The sequence below is a fragment of the Lampris incognitus genome, chromosome 6, assembly GCF_029633865.1.
Source record: "Lampris incognitus isolate fLamInc1 chromosome 6, fLamInc1.hap2, whole genome shotgun sequence".
Lineage (NCBI taxonomy): Eukaryota > Metazoa > Chordata > Actinopteri > Lampriformes > Lampridae > Lampris > Lampris incognitus.
The window spans coordinates 55,061,325-55,088,192 of record NC_079216.1 but is presented as its reverse complement, the minus strand read 5'-3'; the positions used below and the strand labels follow the sequence as shown (position 1 = coordinate 55,088,192).

The 26,868-nt window shown below is 46.2% G+C and overlaps 1 protein-coding gene across 4 annotated transcripts in view; it reads right to left on the bottom strand.

The window, feature by feature from the left end:
• The window catches only part of tbxas1 (thromboxane A synthase 1 (platelet)), a 142,993-nt gene that overhangs the window by 15,915 nt on the left and 100,210 nt on the right, over positions 1-26,868 (bottom strand). For all 4 annotated transcript variants that reach the window (XR_008810359.1, XM_056281469.1, XM_056281470.1 and 1 more), the window contains 4 exons: positions 21,706-21,794; positions 18,866-19,014; positions 16,651-16,781; positions 15,472-15,828 (listed from right to left, as the gene is read on the bottom strand). Coding sequence is in view for 3 of the 4 variants with exons in the window: in XM_056281469.1 (XP_056137444.1) it covers positions 15,472-15,828; positions 16,651-16,781; positions 18,866-19,014; positions 21,706-21,794 (726 nt within the window). In the remaining variant the exon portion in view is untranslated. The remainder of the gene's footprint in view (positions 1-15,471; positions 15,829-16,650; positions 16,782-18,865; positions 19,015-21,705; positions 21,795-26,868) is intronic.

The following is a 26,868-nucleotide window of genomic DNA, read 5'->3' as shown; positions in this document are numbered from 1 at the left end:
TACCCCTACGCAATTTCTCCTCCCATTCGCACCACGGTAGAAGAGTTTGAACCCCCCTCCGATACTTCTGGCCTTACTCCCTTTCCACCTGGTCTCTTGCACACACAGTATGCCTACCTTTCTTCTTTTCATCATATCAGCCAGCTCTCTCCCTTTACCAGTCATAGTGCCAACATTCAAAGTTCCGACTCTCACCTCCACACGCCTACCTTTCCTCCTCTCTAGCTGCCTCTGGACATGCCTTCCCCCTCTCCTTCTCTTTCGCCCAACAGTAGCATAGTTTCCACCGGCACCCTGCTGGTTAACAGTACCGGTGGCGGTTGTTGGTAACCCAGGCCTCGACCGATCCGGTATGGAAACCTTATTTATGATCCGCATATTTGATTTAGCAAAGATTTTACGCCGGATGCCGTTCCTGACGCAACCCTCCCCATTTGTTCGGGCTTGGGACTGGCACTAAGAATGCACTGGCTTGTGCATCCTCAGTGGCTGGGTTGTTCCCCTAAGACAGCCAGAATACAGAAAAACAAAAACAAGGAACCACGAAACTGTGGAATAAAGGAACAAAAAACTTGAGCGTGCCTTTCTATTTGACTTGAGGTAATTATTTCAACAGCCAAATTGTTAATTAGTTTGACTAATTGCTGAAGGTGTTGGGGGTAGAGGCGTATATGGGGGGGTGATTGGGTTTTTATTATCTGGCATGAGGCCAGATGGGAGTGGGTCTGGGAGGTGGGTTTGAAGGAAAAGAAAAAGAGGACTACACAGGAGAGAGCTGGTCAATACAGGCTGGTTGTTCAAGGTTCAGTGGTGAGCGTTTACCCTAAAGCCCTTTTTTTTTCAGCTTGGCGTTGGATGCTACACACCTGAATGCAAAGCAATTAAGATAATGATTTGAATGACAAAAACACAAAGCTACCTGTCTGGCATACAAACAACACCACATTTGCCTATTAGGCTGTGAGCCAAACAGAGGCAATGGGACAGTGTTGAATGTCCCTGAGGACACGGAGGAGCGAGGTGGGGGACAAAGTTACTGCTGAACTTGGGACATGCATGCACAAAATGTATATGATCTCGTACGTACATACAAGGAATATGCACGAGCACACGTACCGGGGTCTTGAAGGCAAAATAGTGAAACCAAACAACACGCTTCTTTTCACCTGACAGTGAGGAGTTTCGCCAGGGGGACGTAACACGTGGGAGGATCACGCTACCCCCCCCCGAACAGGTGTCCCGACCGACCAGAGGAGGCGCTAGTGCAGCGACCAGAACACATACCCACCTCCGGCTTCCCACCCGTTGACACGGCCAATTGTGTCTGTAGGTACACCCGACCAAGCTGGCGGTAACACAGGGATTCGAACCGGCGATCCCCGTGTTGGTAGGCAATGGAATAGACCGCCACGGTACCCGCACGCCCCCACACTGTGAATTTCTGGGCAGCGTTTTCACAACCAGTTGGCATATTAGAGCCCAGTTTTTAGTGATGCTGATTGGAAGAGAGAGGACCAAAACTAAATTCCCATTGTTTGGAATATACATTCTAGGTGAAAATATACCTACAGTACATACAAGGCATAAATATGTGCTACATTACCCAACATTTCTTAAGGGTACATTGTGAGCGAGTCCACCAGTTAGGGCTGATGGGATGATTTGTTCCCCCATTCGTTATCTGTCAATAAGCCCTGAGATTTGTGGCCAAACACGGGTCATCCTCCTGTAGCACAAAATTACCATTTCAATTACAGTGTTAGCAGAGGCAGCTGATGGCTGCAGAATGCCACAGAGTCTGCTCATCCCCACCATCATATCGGGACGAGGATGGGGATAGAAATGACATGGATAAGGAATAACTAGTAGCTGAAAGCTGGAAAAAAATATCCTTCTATTTTGATACAGGACATGGATCGAATTTGTTGGGGTACAGCGATAAAAGTATGAGGGGGGTTGGGGGTTTGATTCCATCTGGAGCATCAAAGTCAGCAATTTGAATAAACAAATTCCACATAATATAATACAATATAATATAGTACAGCCCAGGTTATCAACAGATGCCTATCTATTTATCTATATATATATCCATCCATCCGTTATCTGAATCGCTTATCCTGCTCTCAGAGTCGTGGGATGCTGGAGCCTATCCCAGCAGTCATTGGGCGGTAGGCAGGGAGACACCCTGGACAGGCCACCAGGCCATTACAGGGCCGACACACACACACACTCACACCTAGGGACAATTTAGTATGACCGATTCACCTGACCTACATGTCTTTGGACTGTGGGAGGAAACCGGAGCACCCGGAGGAAACCCACACAGACATGGGGAGAACATGAAACTACACACAGAGGACAACCCCGGACGACCCCCAAGGTTGGACTACCCCGGGTCTCGAACCCAGGACCTTCTTGCTGTGAGGCGACCGTGCTAATCACTGTGCCACCGTGACACCCAGAATCTGAATCAGGAATTCATTTATTGCCATGTGCAGTACATACACTAGGATTTTAGCTTGGTGTTGTTGGTACAATTGCGAGTGTAGGAAAAATACTGTCTTAAATAAAATAAAATAGAATAAGTATGTGAAATATACATATTGAACTAGTCATATTGCACTCTTTAACTACTCCAGTTGAATGTACTATTTAACAACCAAGCGCAGAAAATTACCTCTTCCTGTTCAAAGCTGCACGGTGCATGTGTGTCTGCACACACTGTTGAGCATGCATGTATAAGTGTGCATGTGTTTGTGTGTGTTTTAACTTCCTGTGGGTTCAATGGAGACGGGAGGGCTTATGTCTGTCATATGACAGCTGTTGGCATTCAGCACACATCGGACAAACCACAGCTGAATAACTCAACATTCTGTTTGGCGTGTCTGAAGACTGCGTTATTAAAGAACACATGTATTTCCCAAACCCCCCCCCTTTTTTTAAATGCCTTAATAAAACATAGCACCTTTCTGAGATTTTCCTAGTCCATATAGAGGAGATAGAGTAGGTCGTCCTAAAATATACACATGCAATTCTGAGAACAAGGAAAGACAACATCAGACTTCTCCAAATCAAGACAGAACATGACAACCTATCCCATATTTATACATCTAACAGTCATTATGAAACATTGATGTATGAACATTCCACTCCAAAATGATGACAAGCTGCCATCAAAAGGCTGCCGCATTACACAAACGGCAGTATTAATCACAAAGGGGCAGGCTGGAAGCTAGTGCATGCTTTCAGTGCTGGTTCAGTGATTGAGCCAGTGGTGATCGTTGCTCTGCCCTGTTGAGATAAGATTTTTCTAGGTTGTTGCAGTGAGTATGAATAATGCATTAGTGACCCCCTGACCATGAGATGGACAAAAATATACTGGTAAAGTGGGCTGACGTCAGCTCTGAGCCTCCATGGTAAGACGCTGCAGGAGCCTGCAGCCTGGATGCTTTGGATAGGGCGGGGGAGGATATAACGGGGATATTAAGCCCGCAGTGCTTCTCGGGGATCAGCTGCAGCTCTCAATCCGTCCGTCTCTCTTTCCAGGGGATGCATTTCTGTCATGCTCTCTCTCTCGCTCCCTCTGTTGTCTTTTCATGGTGATGTGACAGGCACCAGTGAACACCAGGGAGGCAGAGAGGAAAGGCCATTCAGCGTGATGAAATGGGACTGGGAAAGGATATTTCTGACATGCACAGAGGTAGACACACACACAGATGCATAAACACACACAATATACACATTCTATCAATGCTGGCCTTTTGAAATAATGCACTGCCAAGTCTGCCATCTTTCAAAGTGGTGTGCAACAAGCTTTAAGCCAAAAACAGAGAAATCTGAGATGAGAGGCTTAACATTTATCCTGTTCCCTCTTGTTTTTCTTTATATTATACCCCCCCACCATCTCTTCTGTACCCCCTCCATGCCTGATATTAAAGTGTTACACCATTTCATCGAGTCAGCGAGAATGGAGGCCCTGGAAGACCATAGTTAAGACGCTCTCTAGTCCCCTAGTCTATGGCTACTTTAACCAGCCCTCGCTCTTGAAATTATCAAGGGGGTCTCGGTTTTTCTGGATCATCTATACAACCACCTTTGGGGAGTTCTCCACTCTGGCCAAATCTGCTTCATTAAACTCTACACGTGAGATCTTGCACCTATTTCTCACAGCAATGCTCCCCAGATTGCATGGTCAGCCGGCCAGCCAGATAAGCAACAGACCCAGCTAGCATGCCAACCGACCAGCCAGCGATTAAGTCAGTTACATACACAGCTACCCATGCAGCCTTTTGCCAGGGGAACCAGTCAGACAGACAGATGGTAAGTAAGTCAGCCACTAAGCCCTTTCTGCCTTTATTCTCATTTAAACAGGATGACAAATCAAAACCTTTAGCTTGGTGCTGGATAAGAGCGGAAGATAAATCCCAGACGTAGGAGCCTCATTAGAAGTGACTGCCGGAAAAACCACGAGATCGCTGGATGTGCTCAATAAGCTCTCGAACATGCTTTGATTCCAAGACCTTCTTGTAAACCACAGGCGTCATTTCAAAGCTATATTACAAGAGAACCGCTTCTCCCTGGATCCACACTCGCAATTTGAAACAACTGATCAGATGAGGTGGACCTTTAATAATCCCCACAGAGAAATCCGGATGCGCAGCAGCATACAGATGAGCACGGACAAGTGGGAGAAAAAAGTATTGAACCTGAAATACAATCAAAACGTCACTACTACTGAAGAAAATAGAGGGAAAAAAGTAACGGAAAGAGAGAAAAACGTAAAGGCCGATTCATGGATAATAATAATCTAGCGAGAATTCAGGGGGCAGCCGGGAACCGAACCTGGGTTCCCCACACCACAGGCGACTGCGCTAACCAGTCAACTGAAGGGTCCGACCCATTAGCCGAGGGCTAAGGCAAGTCTAAAGGACTGTGGTCGTTACACTGTTCCACTAGCCCCCTCCTTCGGGAAGCGCATCCCCGCGCTACAGCATACGAGCTCCCCCATGCCTCTGGGCGCATATGCATCCCACCGCTGCCACCAATGTAGCAAGGATTCAGGGGGCAGCCGGGAATCGAGCCTGGGTTCCCTGCGTCATGGGCAACTGCACTAACCAGTCAACTAAAGGGTCACACCCTTTAGCCAAGGGCTAGCGAGTCTACACATTCGTGGTCGTTACATTGTTACACTAATAAGAGTGTACACTACTAACAGGTGATATGCAAAATATTGTTTTCACGATAATCATGAGGAATTTTACACAATATCGACATATATCTTCTTACATATGCAAAATGACCAGATTCAAGAGTCCCACAGAGGTTCATTATGTTAAACTGGTAATATAAAACATAATCCACCATTAACCAAACCACTTATCCTGCTCTCAGGGTCGTGAGGATGCTGGAGCCTATCCCAGTAGTCATTGGGCAGCAGATGGGGAGACACCCTGGACAGGCCACCAGGCCATCACAGCGCGCACGCACACACACAAACACACACACACCAAGGGACAATTTAGTACGGCCGAGTCACCTGACCTACATGTCTTTGGACTGTGGAAGGAAACCCATGCAGACACGGAGAGAATATGCAAACTCCACACAGATAACGACCCGGGACGACCCCCGAGGTTGCACTACCTCGGGGCCTCGAACCCAGGGCCTTCTTACTGTGAGGCGACCGTGCTAACCACTGTGCCACCGTGTCGCATATTTCAAATAATGCTCCTTCAGATATTTCAGATCTTATTTTGTGAGAAATCTTATGCAACAGATACTTATTAAATTAAACTAAATTGTTTATCACAACATCTAAATTGCATCCCAATAAAATGCCGCTTGAAAGACGATAAATGGTCATATTGCATTATTGCCCATCCCCAGGGTATGCAATAATACAATTAAGTTGTTTTCTTGTCTGTGTGATCCACATTTAATACATCAAATAAATAATTTTATTTTGACGTCAGATTAACTACACACATTTATGAGTATACGTTAAAGCTGCACCGGCTACCTTTTTGGATTTTGGATCTTTTACCTTACAGCCACCAGGACAGGGGCTTTTGTTTGTTCATTTTTATTCATCGTGGGGCAACAAAATATGTACATTTACATAAAAGCCATTAGCTCAATTGACTAAGAGGTGCTACAGTCAGAGAAAAGTTAAAGTAAAATTGCCATACATATGTGTGTGCAGTAAAGCAATCCCTATATTTCATGAAAGTTTCGTGCTCAGCGGCGTACAAAATGCATAGCCAAAAAAACACAAAAACAAAACACAAAACAAGGTTTCCAGGGAATTAATCTGAATGGTTATTGTGTCATTCTCCCATAGCATCACACTAAGTGACTAAAATGAAATTAACATGTTAAAGCAAAGAAGTTACCTGGTCCCACTTTCTTTTTCTATTATTCTTTTTTCCCCCTCTTTTTCTCCCCAATTGAACCCGGCCAATTGCCCCACTCTTCCGAGCCGTCCCGGTCGCTGCTCCACCCCCTCTGCCGATCCGGGGAGGGCTGCAGACTACCACATGCCTCCTCCAATACATGTGGAGTCGCCAGCTGCTTCTTTTTCACCTGGCAGTGAGGAGTTTCACCAGGGGGATGTAGCGCATGGGAGGATCACGCTATTCCCCCCAGTTCCCCCTCCCCCCCGAACAGGTGCCCCGACCGACCAGAGGAGGCGCTAGTGCAGCGACCAGAACATATACCCACATCCGGCTTCCCACCCGCAGACACAGCCAATTGTATCTGTAGGGACGCCCGACCAAGCCGGAGGTAACACGGGGATTCGAACCAGCGATCCTCGTGTTGGTAGGCAACGGAATACACCGCCACACTACCCAGACACCCACCTGGTCCCACTTTTAAAAAAGAGAAAGCTTAGGGGCGTCCGGGTAGCGTAGCAGTCTATTCCATTGCCTACCAACACGAGATCGTCGGGTCGAATCCCCGTGTTACCTCCGCCTTGGTCGGGCGTCCCTACAGACACAACTGGCTGTGTCTGCCGGTGGGAAGTCGGATGTAGGTATTTGTCCTGGTCGCTGCACTAGTGCCTCCTCTGGTCGGTCGGGGCACTCCCCGGATCGGCAGAGAGGGGGTGGAGCAGCGACCAGGATGGCTGGGGGTAATTGGCCAGATACAATTGGGGAGAAAAAGGGGGAAAATTGAAAAAAAAAAAAAAAAGAGAAAGCTTATTTAAGTGCAGCTAGTGAACATGGAAGACTTTCAAGAAGGAAGGTGTCATCCTACTAAGAATTAGCGCCACAAGCAGTTCGGCAACATTAGTAGCAGGGAAGCTTATTTTAAGAATAAAGCAAACTGTGTTGTATCAGCTGTCAATGGCCAAGAGGTCCAGTGGTGTAGGCCCCAGGACTAAGATGAAAAATAGTTTCAAGACATCCGGGCTCTTGAGACAGTTATCAATTTTAGAGGCAAACCAAGAATTTTCGGTTGAAGTACTCTATTCTCTACTTTCACCCTCTCGGCCCCCCCTTTCCCCTTGCAGACAATTTGAGGAGTTCCTCGGCAGGAGCAGCTGAACCCCAAACACGTAATTTCATCTCTCACTTCTACCTCTTGCCTCACGCTTTCTGCACAAGTCATTAAAAGCTCGATTTGCTTAAACTTAGTCCGTTATTCTGGGAGATAAAGGCGGCAAATTAATAAGGGATTGCCTGAGGCCATGAAGAGCAATTGCATGGAAGGAGGCTGAGAGAGAGAGCGAGAGAGTGACCAGAGAACATCTTCCAATGAAGTTAACAGTCATCAATATAGTCATTCCTGGCATTGGCATTATTGGTTGTCAGAATTTGCACATTTGGCTATCTCTCTTTCAGAGATATCTGCGAATGAGAGAGAGAGAGAGAGAGAGAGAGAGAGAGAGAGAGAGAGAGAGAGAGAGAGAGAGAGAATGAAGGAGGGAAAGAGAAAGAAGAATACTTTTTCCATCCAGCTAATCCAGCTAGCTTGATTAGCATCTTTGGCTGTCTGCATTTTACACATTTGTCAATATTATCTCTTCTTGACATTGAAAGATATGTGAATTGCAAGGACCACACAGGGTCGAGCACTTGTCAGAAAAAAAGGATGGTGATTGAGTCAATGCGGCTTATTTTCATACATGGAAGCGTCTCTGTTGTAGCGCTGCTAACCTGCAGGACCTGTAAGAGGCAGGTGATGAATCACAGGTCAGAATTGCTGTGGAGCACTAAAAAAATTCATAACAATTCTCAAAATGTCATAGAAACACCAAAAAAAAAGAGAAAGAGAGAGAGAGAGAGAATAGAACAATAAGACAATTGTGTGTAATATTTAGAGGTGGAGCTGGGGAATATATTTGTTAAACATCCAATGAAATGAAAATTATGTTTTCATTCTTGTTACTTCTGTCATCTGCACTAAATTCACATCTATTGAACACTGTGTTCTACAAGTTCGGGGAAAAAACGTTTTATTTTTGTGTTTATCCAAATAATGTTGTCTTCCTAACTAACTATATATATATATATATATATATATATATATATATATATATATATATATATATATATCTCCCCCCTTTTTCTCCCCAATTGTACTTGGCCAATTACCCTACTCTTCACATCTGGCTTCCCACCTGCAGACACGGCCAATTGTGTCTGCAGAGACGCCCGACCAAGCCGGCAGTAAAACGGGGACTCGAACCATGGACCCCCATCTTGGTAGGCAGCCGAATAGACCGCTACGCTACCCAGGCCCCCCGACAAATATATTTCTTTATCAACAATCTCTGTAGTGCTCTGAAAGGCGCCCACAAATAAATTGTATTATTATTACTATTATTATTATTTGCAGGTGTACATAGGCAAAAATGTCCAATGAATGGGGGGTAAGACTGAGAGAAGAGAACTGATCTTCTACCACCAGACTGAAACTAGCCAACAGCATATCAATGTCCACAATCTCCTAAATATGCCTGGCCATTATTGGCTGATGGTCCAATCAAACTCCCTTCCTTACAAAATCCCACCCGACCATTCCAGTTTATTCATATATATGTCAAATCAAGGGTGTTGGCGGTGCCGTTTCACGGCATCTCTAAGGAAGGGGAAGGAAACAGTAAAGGGGCGAGCTCATCAACGCACAACAAAGGTTTTGTGCACATCTAAATTGTTTTGAGAGGAGCTGTTTTGTTTTGGTTTTTTTTGCAATCATGTTGTGCCAATGTCTGCGATGTGAAGCACATGGTGTGCTGTGCTGAAAGTTCGAATTTGTTGACCTTGTTGAACCGCGCCATGCACTACCTTCAACGGTGCAGCCAATGCCAGTAGTTCCAATGCGAGATGGTTTGCAAGTCAAAATTTCCTGAATTAACAACGAACCGGCTTCATACAGAGACCATATTAAAAAAGCATTTGCATGGCTAAATGTAAGCCTTCGAATAGAGTTACTAGGTTTGTAATCATCACATTATTTAAGTGTTCAAAGGTAGTGATCTAGCAACTGCTAACAGTAAGCCTGGCACTGTGAACGAGAGCAGACGGGATTTAATAATTTAATGGTGTAATACAGTGCCACATTGAGTGCTGTAGTGGTTAAATCTTACATTGCACAAAGCAGTGTGAATAATGCAAGAGCCCTTTGTTTGTGAAAAATAATGTGAACGCCACTTAACTCTTTTAATGGTCAGTTGTTAAGTTGACTGCAGAGTGAACACTGCCATTTTCTTTTGACTGCCTGGACAGGTCACAAGTCCAATTGCAAAGGCCAGCACACAGAAAATCACTTTACTTCTATTCAAACATCCATCCATCCATTATCTGAACCACTTATCCTGCTCTCAGGGTCACGGGGACGCTGAAGCCTATCCCAGCAGTCATTGGGCGGTAGGCAGGGAGATACCCTGGACAGGCCGCCAGTCCATCACAGGGCCAACACACACACACACACACACACACACACACACACACACACACACACACACACACACACACACACACACACACACACACACACACACACACACACACACACACCTAGGGGCAATTTAGTCCAGCTAATTCACCTGACCTATACATGTTTTTGGACTCTGGGAGGAAACCAGAGCACCTGGAGGAAACCCACACAGCCAGGGGGAGAACATGCAAACTCCACACAGAGGACAACCCGGGACGACCCCCAAGGTTTGGACTACCCCAGGGCTCGAACACAGGACCTTCTTGTTGTGAGGCGACCACGCTAACCACTGCGCCACCGTGCCGCCCTATTCAAACATAACGTACAGTTAAAGTCAGGAGGAAACCAGAGCACCTGGGGAAATCCACAGGCCCCTTCCACGCTGAAGGGACAGGATCAAATCAAATGACATTTTGCTGTGAGGCAACAATGTAAATCAATAAGCCACCGTGCCGCCCACCACTGGAACAGATGGAGACTAACTTTTACACACACAAACCACATCTCTGTATCATGCATATTCAGCTGGCCTTAAAGCTGCTATGAGGAGGTTTTTACAGATAACTTATTAGCCTCAAATTAATTCAATAAATTCTGTATGATCGGCATAAGCAAATGAGACAATCAGCAATGGGGTTTCCATCAAGCCAATTTATGCGAAATTTTATGTTTTCGAATGGGGAAAGGTTAAATGGAAACACCAAATTTTGAAGAAATACCAAATAGTGCTAAAACATTTATGCACTTGCTTGAGGTTTTTTTTTGCTATTGTCGATAGAGTTTATACAATAAATGGGTGATGGAAACTCATCTGCTGAATTTAAAATGAAATGTGAGTAGAACTTAGTCACATGACAAGCCTAACCTTAACTGGTCCATCTTTCTGGCGGGTGTCCAAGTATGGACATATGACGTAGGCAACATAAAACCCCATTCAGGGTTTTATTTGTTATAACAGATCTGATGGAAACATGAATTCACGTTTTATTTTTTGTGATTTCAGAAAAGTACACTTAAAACTCACTTGACAACTGAATGGAAACAAAGGTAATGGGAAGATCAGAGCTTATATATAACGCTGCCAAATAACTGACTCTGGGTGGGATTCCCGGTGAAATGCAGTGATTTATGGCACACAGATGTGATAATATTACTACAAATACAGATACAGGACCTCAGTGCTGTATATCTTGCAACCACCTGTTTTTCCAAAAAAACTACATCTTTCACTCTTCAAACCAGACGCACGAGCTACCAGCTCGTTCTTGCACAAAATACAACTGCTTTTGTCCACAAGGATGCACAAAGTCAATAAAAATTCAAAACTCCTTGTAGCAACTTTAAAGAATAAGTGAAGGAAATGCTGGATTTTAGCCCATCTTCATTTACTAACATTTATAAAAATGATAAAAGGGGGGTAGATGTAGAGCATGGTGGTGTCCATGTTGAAAGGATATAAAGGGGTATAGATGTGGAAGACAGTGATGTCCATGTAGAAAGGATATAAAAAGGTGTAGATGGGGCATCCGAGTGCTGTGGCGGTCTATTCCGTTGCCTACCAACACGGGGATCGCCAGTTCAAATCCCTGTGCCACCTCCAGCTTGGTCGTGCGTCCCTACAGACACAATTGCCCTTGTCTGCGGGAGGGAAGCCGGATGTGGGTATGTGCCCTGGTCGCTGCACTAGCGCCTCCTCTGGTCAGTCGCGGTGCCTGTTTGGGGGGGGGCAACTGGGGGGAATAGCGTGATCCTCCCATGCGCTACATCCCCCTGGCGAAACTCCTCACTGTCAGGTGAAAAGAAGCGGCTGGCAACTCCACATGTATCGGAGGAGGCATGTGGTAGTCTGCAGACCTCCCCGGATCGGCAGAGGGGGTGGAGCAGCGACTGAGACGGCTCAGAAGAGTGGGGTAATTGGCTGGATACAATTGGGGAGAAAAGGGGGGGGGTTGATGTTTCAGCATCTTTGATGCTCCTTATAACGGAAGTAATTCCAGGCTGCTACGTAGTTGTAGTGTGTGTTTTACTCCGGAAGAAAGAAAAAGTGAAGATGTTCACCCTCAAACAAGCCATCTAATGTGATTGTGTTTTTTGCTGAATTTATCATCAATCAGTTCTACCATCCTCGGGAAGGACTAACATGTTTTCAGCTATAAAAAAAAACAGGTTTATTACCTCTTTCAAATTTCTTCATGTAAAGTTTACATTGCTGTGGGTGCGAAGAAGTCATTTCCTCAAGTCTCATTAAAAAACATAAGCATCGCCTCCTGTAAAACGTATAAATTTACTCTCACTGAATTTAATCATCTGGATGAGGTGACTGTGGTAGCTCTGTATTACTTGGCTGCGATCTACAGTCACCATGTTGCTGTTAATATTACAATCTAATGCAACATTTATATTACCCACAAAAAAGAAGAAAGGCGCTATTTGCCTCCCTAACACAGCCAGTATTGGGGTGAGCGTCTCAATCTGTGATGGACCCAGAGTAGACAGCATCTCTGAAATGTCACTCGAGATGAAATAAAAACACAGAAAGATAAATATGTCCACACATCAAGACGATGAGAGACACACAACAAAGAAGAATGTAAGTAAATTAACCCCTGGTCTGTACCTCTATCAGGAACAAATGAGCTAAAGCAGGACTGAATGAGAAAAAGGAAAGAGAGAGAGACACCGAGCGAGCGAGAGAGAGAGACACCGAGCGAGCGAGAGAGAGAGAGAGAGAGAGAGAGAGAGAGAGAGAGAGAGAGAGAGAGAGAGAGAGAAGGGGGTATAGAGATAATGGGGAGAGATGAGACAGCGAGAGCAAGCTCACACAGAAAGCTCTTTTTGTGGAGACTTCCTTTTCTGTGCGTGGCGAAGAGAAGCGTTAGATTGTGTTGCTGGCATCGCATAGAAGGGATGAAAGAGCGTCTGAATCCAGTCCCTGAGATCTCCTCCCCCTGCGTTTGATCCTGTCTTCCGGACCGCTGGCTGCCCCGGCAAAGCAGGACTAGGTAAGGCCTAGGTCAGGGCATTAGCATGGTCCGAGTGGATGGGATAGGTTTAAAAAGAGTATATCTGTGTGTTGGACGCATCCGGGTAGCGTAGCGGTCTATTCCGTTGCCTACCAATATGGGGATCGCTGGTTCGAATCCCCGTCTTAGCTCCGGCTTGGTTGGGTGTCCCTAAAGACACAATTGGCCATGTCTGCGGGTGGGAAGCCGGATGTGGGTATGTGTCCTGGTCCTCTGGTCAGTCGGGGCGCCTGTTCGGGGGGGAACTGGGGGGAATAGCGTGATCCTCCTACTTGCTACGTCCCCCTGGCGATAAACTCCTCACTGTCAGGTGAAAAGAAGCGGCTGGTGACTCCACATGTATTGGAGGAGACATGTGGTAGTCTGCAGCCCTCCCTGGATCAGCAGAGAGGGATGGAGCAGCGACCGGTACAGTTCGGAAGAGTGGGGTAATTGGCCAGGTACAACTGCGGAGAAAGAAAAATCCCCCCCCCCCCAAAAAAAGTATATCTGTGTGTTGACTGTGTAGAACAAACAAATCTGTATGTGTGCACAAAGATGCTCAAACACACTATCCAAAATGCACAAGGCAGCATAAAGGCAGAAGCCATACTGGTTATGATGGGACAAAATGGGTCTAGCTATTGAAACACTTTAAGAGACTCGTTGAGTCTCTTCTATCTTGAGAGCTTGCAGGAGAGATTCAGATTTGAAACTGATCAATATGTGCCAAGAGTTTAACATGGGATAATCTGTGTCATCAATTACATTCAGGTTTGCTTTTTTATTTAATGAAATGTAAACAAGGTCAACCGTCCATCCATCCATTATCCAAACCGCTTAACCTGCTCAGGGTCACGGGGATGCTGGAGCCTATCCCAGCAGTCATTGGGCGGCAGGGGGAGAGACACCCTGGACAGGTCACCAGGCCATCACAGGGCCGACACACACACACACACACACACACACACACACACACACACACACACACACACACACACATTCACACCTAGGGACAATATAGTACGGCCGATTCACCTGACCTACATGTCTTTGGACTCTGGGAGGAAACCAAAGTACCCGGAGGAAACCCACACAGACACAGGGAGAACATGCAAACTCCAATCAGAGGACGACCTGGGACAACCCCCCAGATTGGACAAACCCCGGGGTTCGAACCCAGGACCCTCTTGCTGTGAGTCGGCCATGCCAACCACTGCGCCACCATGCCACAAGGTCAACCGTAACTGGAATAATTTCCAGATACACCGGCTCAAATAGTCAAATATAAAATCACATAACCACTGAACGTCCGTCAACAGAACAGCAGACAGCACATAAAATTAAAATGAATGAACAGAAAATAATTGAAAATCAGAATCCCAAGTTTAACTTGTTATCGAGAGATGGACTGATGTTCTGTCTGCAGCCTCCCTCCTCACAAACATGAAAAACAATACAACACAGACACACACACACTGTCTCGCTCACTAAATTCACCTCCACTGGCCTGTGGAATAGCAGTGTGAAGATCAGGCCAGGGATGTGTGACAAAGAGGAGGGTATTATGGCGCAGCTGCAGAGGTAATGTGGTTTATTTATGACGGGCTCTTGGACATTACTAGCTATCTGCGCGCAGACGCTTATCGGCGGCGGCACCTGAACTAATGACACAGAAAACAAGACACAAAATTGTCACAGACACTTATTTGTGAACAGCAGTTAAGGTATAATAAAGAATTCGGCAGATGGATCTGGGTACCCATTATGGATTCTTAGCGCTCCTTTGAGAGTTACAGTCCATGGGCATCTCACGCTGGACTTGACAAGCTATGTAAGAATATTGTTTAATATAATTCAACAAACTGTAGTGCATGTGACTACTCTTGCAGGATAGTGGCACAACTTTAAATTTGGATAAGTTCAAGATAGGACAAAGTATGCATGCTTCATGTTTGCCTCAAGAAACATAACACATGCATCACGTCTTTAGTGTGCAAATGTCTCCAGCCACTGTTTGCATTCTCCCCCCCCCCCCCTCTTTTTTTCTTCCAGTTGTACTTGGCCAATTACCCCACTCTTCCGAGCCGTCCCGGTCACTGCTCCAACCCCCTCTGCTGATCCGGGGAGGGCTGCAGACTACCACATACCTCCTCCCATACATGTGGAGTCGCCAGCTGCTTCTTTTCACCTGACAGTGAGGAGTTTCACCACGGGGACATAGCACGTGGGAGGATCACGCCAGTTCCCCGGCTCCCCCCTGAACAGGTGCCCCAATTGACTAGAGGAGGCGCTAGCGCAGCGACCAGGACACATACCCACATCCGGCTTCCCACTCGTAGACATGGCCAATTGCGTCTGTAGGGACGCCCGACCAAGCCGGAGGTAACGCCACCCGGACGCCCTCAAAATGACACGTCTGTTGTAACTTACAGATCAATAAAGTATAACTTGACTTTTTCCCAGTTCTGTTATGCAAGATCGTAACAGGATGACAGAGCAAAGAAGTCCGACCCAATGCACTCACATGTCTGATGAAAAACTCATCCACCTCCTCCTGTACTTTGGTCTGACACTCGGGGTTGATGGCCAGAAGGTAGCAGACGAAGGCCAGCGTGTTGCTACTGGTTTCATAGCCCGCAAGAAGGAATACGAAAGCCTGGCCCACTACCTCATCGTCCGTAATCGTCCTCCTCTGTGGACGTCTGGCGGACGACTCCTCAGCATGAGGATGGTCGCTGCTCTGTTCGGAGGTTGACGGCTGCGCCTCTTGGTGTGTGTGACTCAGCTCATCGGCACGGCTGACCACGTCAAAGTGCTCCAGAGATATGCACTCCTTGCTGTTTCGAACATCTAACATCAGCTGGAGGAAGTCTCTCCGCCTCTGTGCATGCATAAACAAAATAAAATAAAATACAAAAGCTATCGACTGTAGTAGGGTCTTTTCAACAGTTAGCTCAACATTATGTTGTTAGGACACCACCCTAACCATCCATCCATTATCCAAGCCGCTTATCTGAATTCAGGTGGCAGGATGCTGGAGCCTATCCCAGCAGTCATAGGGCGGCAGGCAGCCAGGCGGGGAGACACCCTGGACAGGCTGCCAGTCCACACCTAGGGACAATTTAGGATGGCTGATTCACCTGATCTACATGTCTTTGGACTGTGGGAGGAAACCGGAGCACCTGGAGGAAACCCACGCAGACATGGGGGAAACATGCAAACTGCACACAGAGGACGACCCGGGACAACCCCAAGGTTGGAAAACCCCAGGGTTCGAACTCAGGACTTTCTTGCTGTGAGGCAACCGCGCTAACCACTGCGCCACCATGCCCCTTAAGACCACCCTAACCCAAAATAAGAAAAATATTTGCAAAGTGGACATTTTATTCCACGGTATGCTGCCATATGGTGCAAAGACTTTGTCATAAAATGCCACACTGGCTCTATTAAAGATCATCTGAAAACAGAAAAGGGCGTAGGGACCGATGCGTTACTAGTGGGATGTAGAAGCAAGGTACATACCAAATGTAATTCAAAATGGCTACCACGCTAAAGGCGCTTGTCACACCTTATTAAGTTGCAGTTATGTGTTGTATGTGTAGTATGTTCGTGTCTTTAAGTAAATTCCCTTGCAAGTACATGGGATGTTCTGATGCAGCCAAGCATGGCAGATTGCGGTTATATCCATGAGATTGAGTTACACCTGCTCAGGGGGCTGATCGTCTCTCTGCTTGATCATTTTCTTGATGCAGTTTATGAAAAAACCATTCATCTCGTCTCGTCTTTTGTTGGGGATGAGACGTGCCAGCGGAGCCATGAGGGCAGGGAAGACAACTAGAGACACAAACCGACTTTCTGTTAGTGTGCTGCAAGCAAATCCGGACTGTCTGGACACACCATGTGTCTGTAAACTCTAAAGTAGGTTCAGTGTAAAACACAATCAGGTTTGCACTGGTACAAACTGGAACAAAGCCAATATTTTTCCATGAAAAATGTTTTCTGTGTTGGACTTTGTGTTTTCATTTTGTATTTGTAGCTCATGTAGGCTCTGTCTGGGAGTCCGGCTGCTTATGTGACACATGAGAGATTAGTGCCAATCCCCCTCAACTCAATGTATATATGAAATATATACACTACCATTCAAAAGTTTGGGATCACCCAAACAATTTTGTGTTTTCCATGAAAAGTCACACTTATTCACCACCATATGTTGTGAAATGAATAGAAAATAGAGTCAAGACATTGACAAGGTTAGAAATAATGATTTGTATTTGAAATAAGATTTTTTTTACATCAAACTTTGCTTTCGTCAAAGAATCCTCCATTTGCAGCAATTACAGCATTGCAGACCTTTGGCATTCTAGCTGTTAATTTGTTGAGGTAATCTGGAGAAATTGCACCCCACGCTTCCAGAAGCAGCTCCCACAAGTTGGATTGGTTGGATGGGCACTTCTTGCGTACCATACGGTCAAGCTGCTCCCACAACAGCTCAATGGGGTTCAGATCTGGTGACTGCGCTGGCCACTCCATTACCGATAGAATACCAGCTGCCTGCTTCTGCTCTAAATAGTTCTTGCACAATTTGGAGGTGTGTTTAGGGTCATTGTCCTGTTGTAGGATGAAATTGGCTCCAATCAAGCGCTGTCCACTGGGTATGGCATGGCGTTGCAAAATGGAGTGATAGCCTTCCTTATTCAGAATCCCTTTTACCCTGTACAAATCTCCCACCTTACCAGCACCAAAGCAACCCCAGACCATCACATTACCTCCACCATGCTTAACAGATGGCGTCAGGCATTCTTCCAGCATCTTTTCATTTGTTCTGCGTCTCACAAACGTTCTTCTTTGTGATCCAAACACCTCAAACTTGGATTCATCCGCCCACAACACTTTTTTCCAGTCTTCCTCTGTCCAATGTCTGTGTTCTTTTGCCCATCTTAATCTTTTTCTTTTATTGGTCAGTCTCAGATATGGCTTTTTCTTTGCCACTCTGCCCTGAAGCCCAGAATCCCGCAGCCGCCTCTTCACTGTAGATGTTGACACTGGTGTTTTGCGGGTACTATTTAATGAAGATGCCAGTTGGGGACCTGTGAGGCGTCTGTTTCTCAAACTAGAGACTCTAATGTACTTATCTTCTTGCTCAGTTGTGCAACGCGGCCTCCCACTTCTTTTTCTACTCTGGTTAGAGCCTGTTTGTGCTGTCCTCTGAAGGGAGTAGTACACACCGGTGTAGGAAATCTTCAATTTCTTAGCAATTTCTCGCATGGAATAGCCTTCATTTCTAAGAACAAGAATAGACTGTCGAGTTTCAGATGAAAGTTCTCTTTTTCTGGCCATTTTGAGCGTTTAATTGACCCCACAAATGTGATGCTCCAGAAACTCAATCTGCTCAAAGGAAGGTCAGTTTTGTAGCTTCTGTAACGAGCTAAACTGTTTTCAGATGTGTGAACATGATTGCACAAGGGTTTTCTAATCATCAATTAGCCTTCTGAGCCAATAAGCAAACACATTGTACCATTAGAACACTGGAGTGATAGTTGCTTGAAATGGGCCTCTATACACCTATGTAGATATTGCACCAAAAACCAGACATTTGCAGCTAGAATAGTCATTTACCACATTAGCAATGTATAGAGTGTATTTCTTTAAAGTTAAGACTAGTTTAAAGTTATCTTCATTGAAAAGTACAGTGCTTTTCCTTCAAAAATATGGACATTTCAATGTGATCCCAAACTTTTGAACGGTAGTGTATATATATGGAATATGGCACATGGAGGTAATGTAGTAGAACAAAATGTAAAAGCACTATAGTATATCTGGATCATCTTTCATTCATCATATATTCAGTTTTAATTCGCAGCCTGCACAGCATTTCTACTCAAACAGTGTCTCTATGAAGGCATGTAGACAGAACTGACCTGCCAAGAGTATGATGGGTCTGAAGAATGAAAATGAGAAGAACATGTGGGCATGTTTGACAAATGGGTCATTCGGGTTTTTCTGAGAGTCCACCTGGGTCCCAAATGCAACGCTGGCAATCACATCCATAGTGAAACAACCGAAACACCTGCAGACCGAAGCACACAGACCCACACCTGCAGCTGGTCAATGCAGCATAATAGTACCGTCTTTCCCGGACCACAAGTCGCACCAGAGTACAAGTCGCACCCAGCAAAAAACATATATAAGTCGCTTTGGTCTATAAGACGCATTTATATGGTGGTACAGTAGTGATGTACGGGTCAGGTTTTTTTTTTTTGTGTGTGTGTGTCCCACCTTTTCTCCCCAATTGCACCTGGCCAATTACCCCACTCTTCCGAGCCGTCCCGGCTGCTGCTCCACCCCCTCTGCTGAGCCAGGGAGGGCTGCAGACTACCACGTGCCTCCTCCGATACATGTGGAGTTGCCAGCTGCTTCTTTTCACCTGAAAGTGAGGAGTTTCACTAGGGGGACGTAACGCGCGGGAGTATCACGCTATTCCCCCCAGTTGCCCCTCCCCCCCGAACAGACGCCCCGACCGACCAGAGGAGGCGCTAGTGCAGCGACCAGGACACATACCCACATCCAGCTTCCCACCCGCAGACACGGCCAATTGTGTCTGTAGGGACGCCCGACCAAGCCGGAGGTAACATGAGGATTCGAACTGCCGATCCCTGTGTTGGTAGGCAATGGAATAGATTATGAGCTCCAATTGGCACCGTGCAACCCGCTAAAATATGCGTTAACTAACCACCCAAACCCGACCCACAAACCTCCAAATTTAGCTCAGGCTACAGCAAAGTGAGCAGCGTTGCACTATTTTGTTTTCGGGCTGTTTGCCCAGCATAATGCACTGATTGCAAGGCGGGGCCTGTTGTATGTTAGCTGCTGTATGTTAGCTATTGTATGTTAGCCTGACAGCATCTGTCTCTAGGCAATTAAACAGAGACGAATTGTTCCAAACGCTATGTTTATTGTTGAATAGCAGCAAAACAGGCAACCCTTCATTTAAGACAAACTCTTTCTCTCTCTCTCGCCCGCTCACTCACACACACACACACACACACACACACACACACACACACACACACACACACACACACACACGCACACACACACACACACACACACACACATCTACTTTCTTACCAAAAAAATAGTTTTTGTGGTGTAAAGAAAAGCTGAGGGGGAAAAAAAACCTCATAGGTGAAGCCACAACACTCTAAAACACATGCATTGACTAAAACCACAATCACAAAAGCTGCTTGCGGGCATGTGTGTTTGACAGTGAGAGAGAGAGAGCGAGACCAAGAGAAAGCAAGAGAGAGAGAGAGAATGTGACTGAGGGGGAGAGAGAGAGTAAGAGAGAGCGAGAGAGAGAGAATGTGACAGGGGGAGAGAGCGATAGAAAGAGAGAGAGAGCAAGTGAGAGATATAGAGAGAGCGAGTAAGAGCGAGCGAAAAAAAGAGAGAGAATGTGACTGAGAGGGGGAGAGCGCGAGAGAGAGAGAGAGAGAGAGAGAGAGAGAGAGAGAGAGAGAGAGAGAGAGAGAGAGAGAGAGAGAGAAAGAGCGTGAGAGAGAGAGAGAGTAAGCGAGAGAGAGAAAGAGAGTTGCTGTTGTGCTGTTGTTTTACATCTTTGGCAATATGTACAGAAACGTATGTCATGCCAATAAAGCAAATATTGAATTGAATTGAACTGAATTGAGTAACAGAGTGAGAGAGAGAGCGAGAGAGTGTGACTGAGAGGGGGAGAGAAGGAGGACTAGTAATGCACAGCCTAGCCTAATGCACACAATATTACTGTAAATTATTTATAATGTACTCGGAACGCTGCTTTGTCACTTTGTGACCCGCCCGCCCAAACCTGTGGTATTTTTAGTGAGCTTTGTGGATTGACCCGCGCTATCTAATGGCCTTCGTTGAAATGCAGTGTATGGTTCCCAACAAAATTACATTGTATAAGTCACTTTGGATTATAAATGGCAGGACCGGCCAGACGAGTAAAAAAAACAGCGACTTATAGTCTAGGAAATACGGTAGTACAGGATTATTTCTACAAGGCTACAGTACAGGTATTCAGTGTTGCACAAACCACCGTAGCTATATTATAACAACACATACCTGTCATTAAACTCCATTTAACCACTTGAACTTCTTCTTTGATGCTAATTTGTCGTGAAATAATAAAAAATTGCATTGTATTTACATAGAAATGGACCTAGTTGTAAATTACATATAATATCCATCCATCCATTATCCAAGCCGCTTATCCCAAGTGGGGGTCAAGGGATGCTGGAGCCTATCCCAGCAGTCATTGGGCGGTAGGCGGGGAGACACCCTGGACAGGCCGCTAGTCCATCACAGGGCCGACACACACACATTCACACCTAGTGACAATTTAGTATGGCCGATCCACCTGACTTACATGTCTTTGGACTGTGGGAGGAAACCGGAGCCCCCGGAGCAAACCCACGCAGACACGGGTAGAACATGCAAACTCCACACAGAGGACAACCCGAGACGACCCCCAAGGTTGGACTACCCCGGGGCTCGAATCCCGGACCTTCTTGCTGTAAGGCGACCACGCTAACCACTGCGCCACCCCAAAAATAATATAATAACACAAATAAACAAAAGTATATGCAAAACTAGATACAGAGCTCTACAGTGACTGAGAGACGGGTGATGTGATGTTGGAGGGTAAGAAAAAATGTGATTATAACAAGACTGCGGGATGATATGCTTCTCATTTACAGAAGTGCACGTCTGCCATTACCTGTGGATGTCGACGGCTTCTCCTGACTCTGCAGAGGCATTCAGGTTGGTCATCAGGGCTTCAGTGGCTGTGTTGATGAGTGGAACCATCTACACAAGGACAGAATGAATACAAATAAATAAATAAACAGCGGCACATGCCTCCGTTGCAAATGATTCAATGACACCATAATGAAAACATAATAACAATCTGACACTTCAACCCTGGAGAGAAATGTTCATTTAACACCCCCGGCCCCCGTCTCCAGGGAGGCCAGAGTACAGGGGCAGCGGCAGAACAGGAAATGCCGGAAAGAGCTTGTAAGGATTAAGCGTTTCGGAGATTTGATGTTAAGTTGAGTTTATTTCTCAAGGACACTTAAGTAGCATGAAGCGTGCACACGCCAAAGCATTAACACACGCAGGCCGATCTCCCTACTCACTATTCAGGCCTGCGGCTCTGCAACTGATGGACCTCTCGTTCTCTTTCTCAAAGCTAAAAACGCTGCGACGGACCAATATGTTTTCTTACAAAGAGAAAATATAGTCAGGGCCAGGTAGAGAGTGCCTCCGAGTCTGAGGAATGGCCGCGGAGCACAGGACACAAACATGCCATAAGACTAAAGCAGCCAAATCAATTAAAAGCCCATTAAAGTCAGAGCCATTACTGAGGTCATTACCAGGAGGGAAAGGCGCCTGATGATGATGGATCAAACAAGATCTAATTAATTCATTTATTCATTAACAAGGGGCGAGCTCTCGTCCAAGGCGTGGTATATGCAACGCACTGAAAGCCGGAAAAACGGAGAGTCGGGCAGACATGGAGACCGGCGCCTCGGCAGAGACATCAAAACTTGATACGGGGAGGAAGTATGAATATGAAAAATGAATGCAACATCAAAGGACAGTCAGTGCCAGTGAGGCGCAGCGGCTGCTTTTCAAAGAAGACTGGAACACATGGACATCCCTGCCCCACAGAGGACAGCTGCCCGAGCTGTCTGTTGATTTAGTTTAGTGGTCTCTCTCTCACACACACACACACTGTAGATGTCAGTGTGGTGAGAGCGAGAGAGAGGGAGCGAGAGAGAGCATGAGAGAGGGAGAGCGACATAGAGTGAGCGAGAGAGAGAGAGCGAGAGTGAGCAAGAGGGAGTGAGAGCGAGAGAGGAGGAGCAAGAGCAAGCGAGAGAGAGACAGAGAATGCGAGAGTGAGCGAGAGGGAGGGAGAGAGCTAGAGCAGGGGTCTCAAACTCAACTTACCTGGGGGCCGCTGGAGGTAGAGTTTGGGTGAGGCTGGGCTGCAAGTATTCCCAAAAAAAAAAAAAAGTACAACCGATCCAATGTTCTCAATCTTTTTTTTAAAAATTATTTATTTATATATACAGGTGATCAAAACAAGACAGGTAACAGTGCAAGTGCAGGAACAAAAACGAACAGTGTGAGACAAAAAGGGGACACCAGGTTCTGTTATGACAAGATGGAATACTAATAAGCTAATAAGCTAAAAAAAAACAAACAAGAAAAACAAACAAGCTATCAAATAAGCTCATTGACCTGCAGTGCAGGTCAATGAGGGGCATCTTGCACATCAAAGGAGAAGGGGTCAGCAAAAATTTGAAAAGTGGCTCTGTGTGTCTTGAACTCTGCAAACCTGTGATCAAATTGCTCCTGTAGCTTCACAATGGCATCAGCATACTTCTCACCACTGAATGGTGTGCCTGCATCCATGAGTGCCTTGCATGCTGGGAAATGGCAGAGGTTTGTCTGAGAGAGCTGGGCTTTCCATAACACAAGTTTTGTGGAGAATGATCTCACGTTGTCATAGGCAGCACTGACAAGCTGCCCCTGTTTTTGTAATTTCTTGTTCAGTACATTCAGCTCATGTGTGATGTCAACAAGGAAAGCTAAGTCCATGAGCCATTTGGGATCACTTAGCACAGGAACAGCCATCCCAGCCTTCTCCATGAAGGCTTTCACTTCTGCTCTCAACTCAAAAAACCTCTTCAAGACGTTTCCCCTGCTGAGCCAACGTACCTCAGTGAAGTAGAGCACATCCTCATATGCTGACTCTATTTCCTCCAAAAAGGCGCGGAACTCCAGGTGCTTTAAACCCCTGGATCTGATATGGTTGATGCATTTCACAACGACAGACATCACATTGTCAAACTTCAGGCATTTGCTGCAAAGGGCCTGCTGATGGATAATGCAGTGCAGAGCAATGGCCTCCTCCACACCCTCTTCTTCCAGTTTTTTTTTAACAAGTGCCACCACTCCATTTCTCCTCCCTGTCATTGATGGCGCTCCGTCGGTTGTTATTCCAGCAAACCTCTTCCATGGCAAACCCGCATCCACAATGGCATCACACAGCTGGCGGAATATCTCTTGAGAGGTGGTCTGGCCATGCATTGGAATCACTGTGAGCAACTCCCCCATCACTTCAAAACTGTCGTCAACACCACGGACATAGATTGCGAGCTGCGCAGTGTCAATTATGTCTGTGCTCTCATCAAGAGCGACTGAGTATGCACAGAAACGTTTGGCTTTCTCACGCAGTTGATCATATATGTTACCTGACAGGTCAGAAATGCGCTCTGCCACTGTGTTGGCTGAAAGGCTGATGTTGCTAAACTGACCCTTCTTTTCTGGACAGACTATACTTGCAGCCTGTAACATGCATTTTTTAACAAACTCCCCTTCTTTGAATGGCTTTCCCGACTTAGCAATCATCTCACTCACCACGTAGCTAGCTTCGACTGCTGCATCATTATCTTTGCTAGATTTCTTGAAGAAATCTTGTCGCTTCAGTAAACATGTTTTAAGATTGGCGACCCGTTTCTCTCTCTCATCTCCCTAGTATTTTGTATACTCATCAGCAAGTCTAGTCGAGTAATGACGTCTGATGTTGTATTCCTTGTGCACCGTAACTTTCTCGGTGCATATAAGACACGCCGGGCTGCCTCTGTGCTCAACAAAAAAATATGCCGTCTCCCACTTTTCCTGAAATTGTCTGTGCTCGTCACCAACTTTTCTCTTCACGGCAGGTTTTGAGAAAGAAATAACTGGGGCTTGCTGACAGGATATATTTTCCTTCCACTTGGTGTCGCTCCGGAATCAAGTTTCAACCAAGTTTCAACCGTTGCTAATTCGCGCTGCCCATTATGGTGCGTTCAAGTTGTGCTTGGAAGTCGGACTTTCTGAGCTCCGAGTTGGACATTTCAACTGGAAGTCTGAAATCCGAGTCGTTCCAATTTACAACTTCCAACGTAACGGGAACGCACCATGACTTGACAACAAACACAACACCGGAAGCTGTCATGAGCCTGCACTATGGTAGCTCATAAGTGAAAAATAAAAGCCCAGGGCAAGCGCAGGCCGCACTAACACTAAACTTTGATGTCAAGTAGGGGGCCACAAAATAACGTCCCGCGGGCCCGCGAGTTTGAGACCCATGAGCTAGAGCAAGAGCGAGCGAGCGAGAGAGTAAAAGAGAGAGAGAGTGAGGGTGTAAGAGAGAGAGAGCGAGGGAGCGAGAGAGAGATTAGAAGTGAAAGTAAGAGCAAATACACTTTGTGAGAGAGAGGAAAAAGGGAAACAGGAGGGGAATCGTGGCTTGGCTGTGTGTGTGTGTGTGTGTGTGTGTGTGTGTGTGTGTGTGTGTGTGTGTGTGTGTGTGTGTGTGTGTGTGTTTGCCTACTCCGTCTCCCACCAGTGGAGCTGTGATTAGGGAGCAGCAGACATTAGCGCTGATTATCGATTCCTCCTCAGACGGCTCGGGGACCAGAGGCCGAGGAAATGACAGACGCTCAGCCTCCATCCTCGGATGGTGGGGATGCAGGGGAGTGTGACGGAGCGAGGCCAGACATTAGAGCAGCCCTTCAGCTCTGAGCAGGGACCTAGCTGCCCCTCTGCATGCGTGTGTGTGTGTGTGCATGCAAGCGTGCTAGTTTGTGCGTTTGTTTGTGTGCGTCATCAAGACTGAGAGGAAAACCATGTGAATTTCTGTGTTTTCCAAATAGAGGTTGGAAACCAGACAACGCAGAAACATCCCCCTCCTATCTCGCCTGCCCATCTCTCTCTAGAACCCCACGCCCACACACACACAGACACAAACATCTCCTGTGCCAAGGTGCACTACACTGCCCAGCAATCGATATGTGTTGGATCAAATGAGATGAGATCTTTACACCCTTGGCTTGACAGGTTAAAGCAGGCGGGTCAGTCCAGACACACGGGGCCGAGGCACATTCACATCCCTGCACATGACGCCCATCATTTAAGTAAACTTTCCAAGGGCATTTTCCAGGGCTTTTTTTTTTTGGACATACTTAACAGCTGTTGCTCACGGGTCATATTGATCAGTATTAACTAACACACACACACACACACACACACACACAAACCTCTTCCTTCTGACCAAAAAAAAAAAAAAGTTTTGGTGGTGTAAAAAAAGTTAAGGAAAAAAAACTAGTAGGTGAAGCCTCAACACTCTCAACACACATGTACTGTTACAACCACAATCACAAATGTTGCTCGTGTGTGTGTGTGTGTGTTTGAGAACGAGAGAGAGGGGGGGGGAGAGAGCGAGAGAGAAAACAAGGGGGGGGGGGAGACAGAGGGAGCGGGAGCGAGAACACAACAGAGAATGAGGGGGGAGAGAGCAAGAGAGAGAGAGCAGGAGAGAGCAAGCGAGAGAGAGAGAGAGCGAGAGAGCAAGAGAGAGAGAGCAAGAGAGAGGGAGAGAGAGCGAGAACGAGAGAGAGCAAGAGAGAGAGAGCAAGAGAGGGGAGAGAGAGAGAGAGCAAGAGAGGGGGAGAGAGAGCGAGAGAGAGAGAACGAGGGGAGGGAACGAGAACAAGAGAGAGGGGGAGAAAGGGAGAGACAATGAGAGAGAGAACAAGAGAGAGACAGAGACACTTGCACACACGTGCACACACGTGCACACACAAACACAGCCTCAACAGTCTCTAAATAGACCATAACACCCAAACATCACTCATGTGCAGTCCGCTGATGACAACAGATAAAACATTATATGTCATGAGGTAAACATAACATCTTATAAAACATGCCATGTCATGAGGTAAACATAACATCTTATAAAACATGCCATGTCATGAGGTAAACATAACATCTTATGAAATATGCCATGTCATGAGGTAAACATAACATCTTATGAAATATGCCA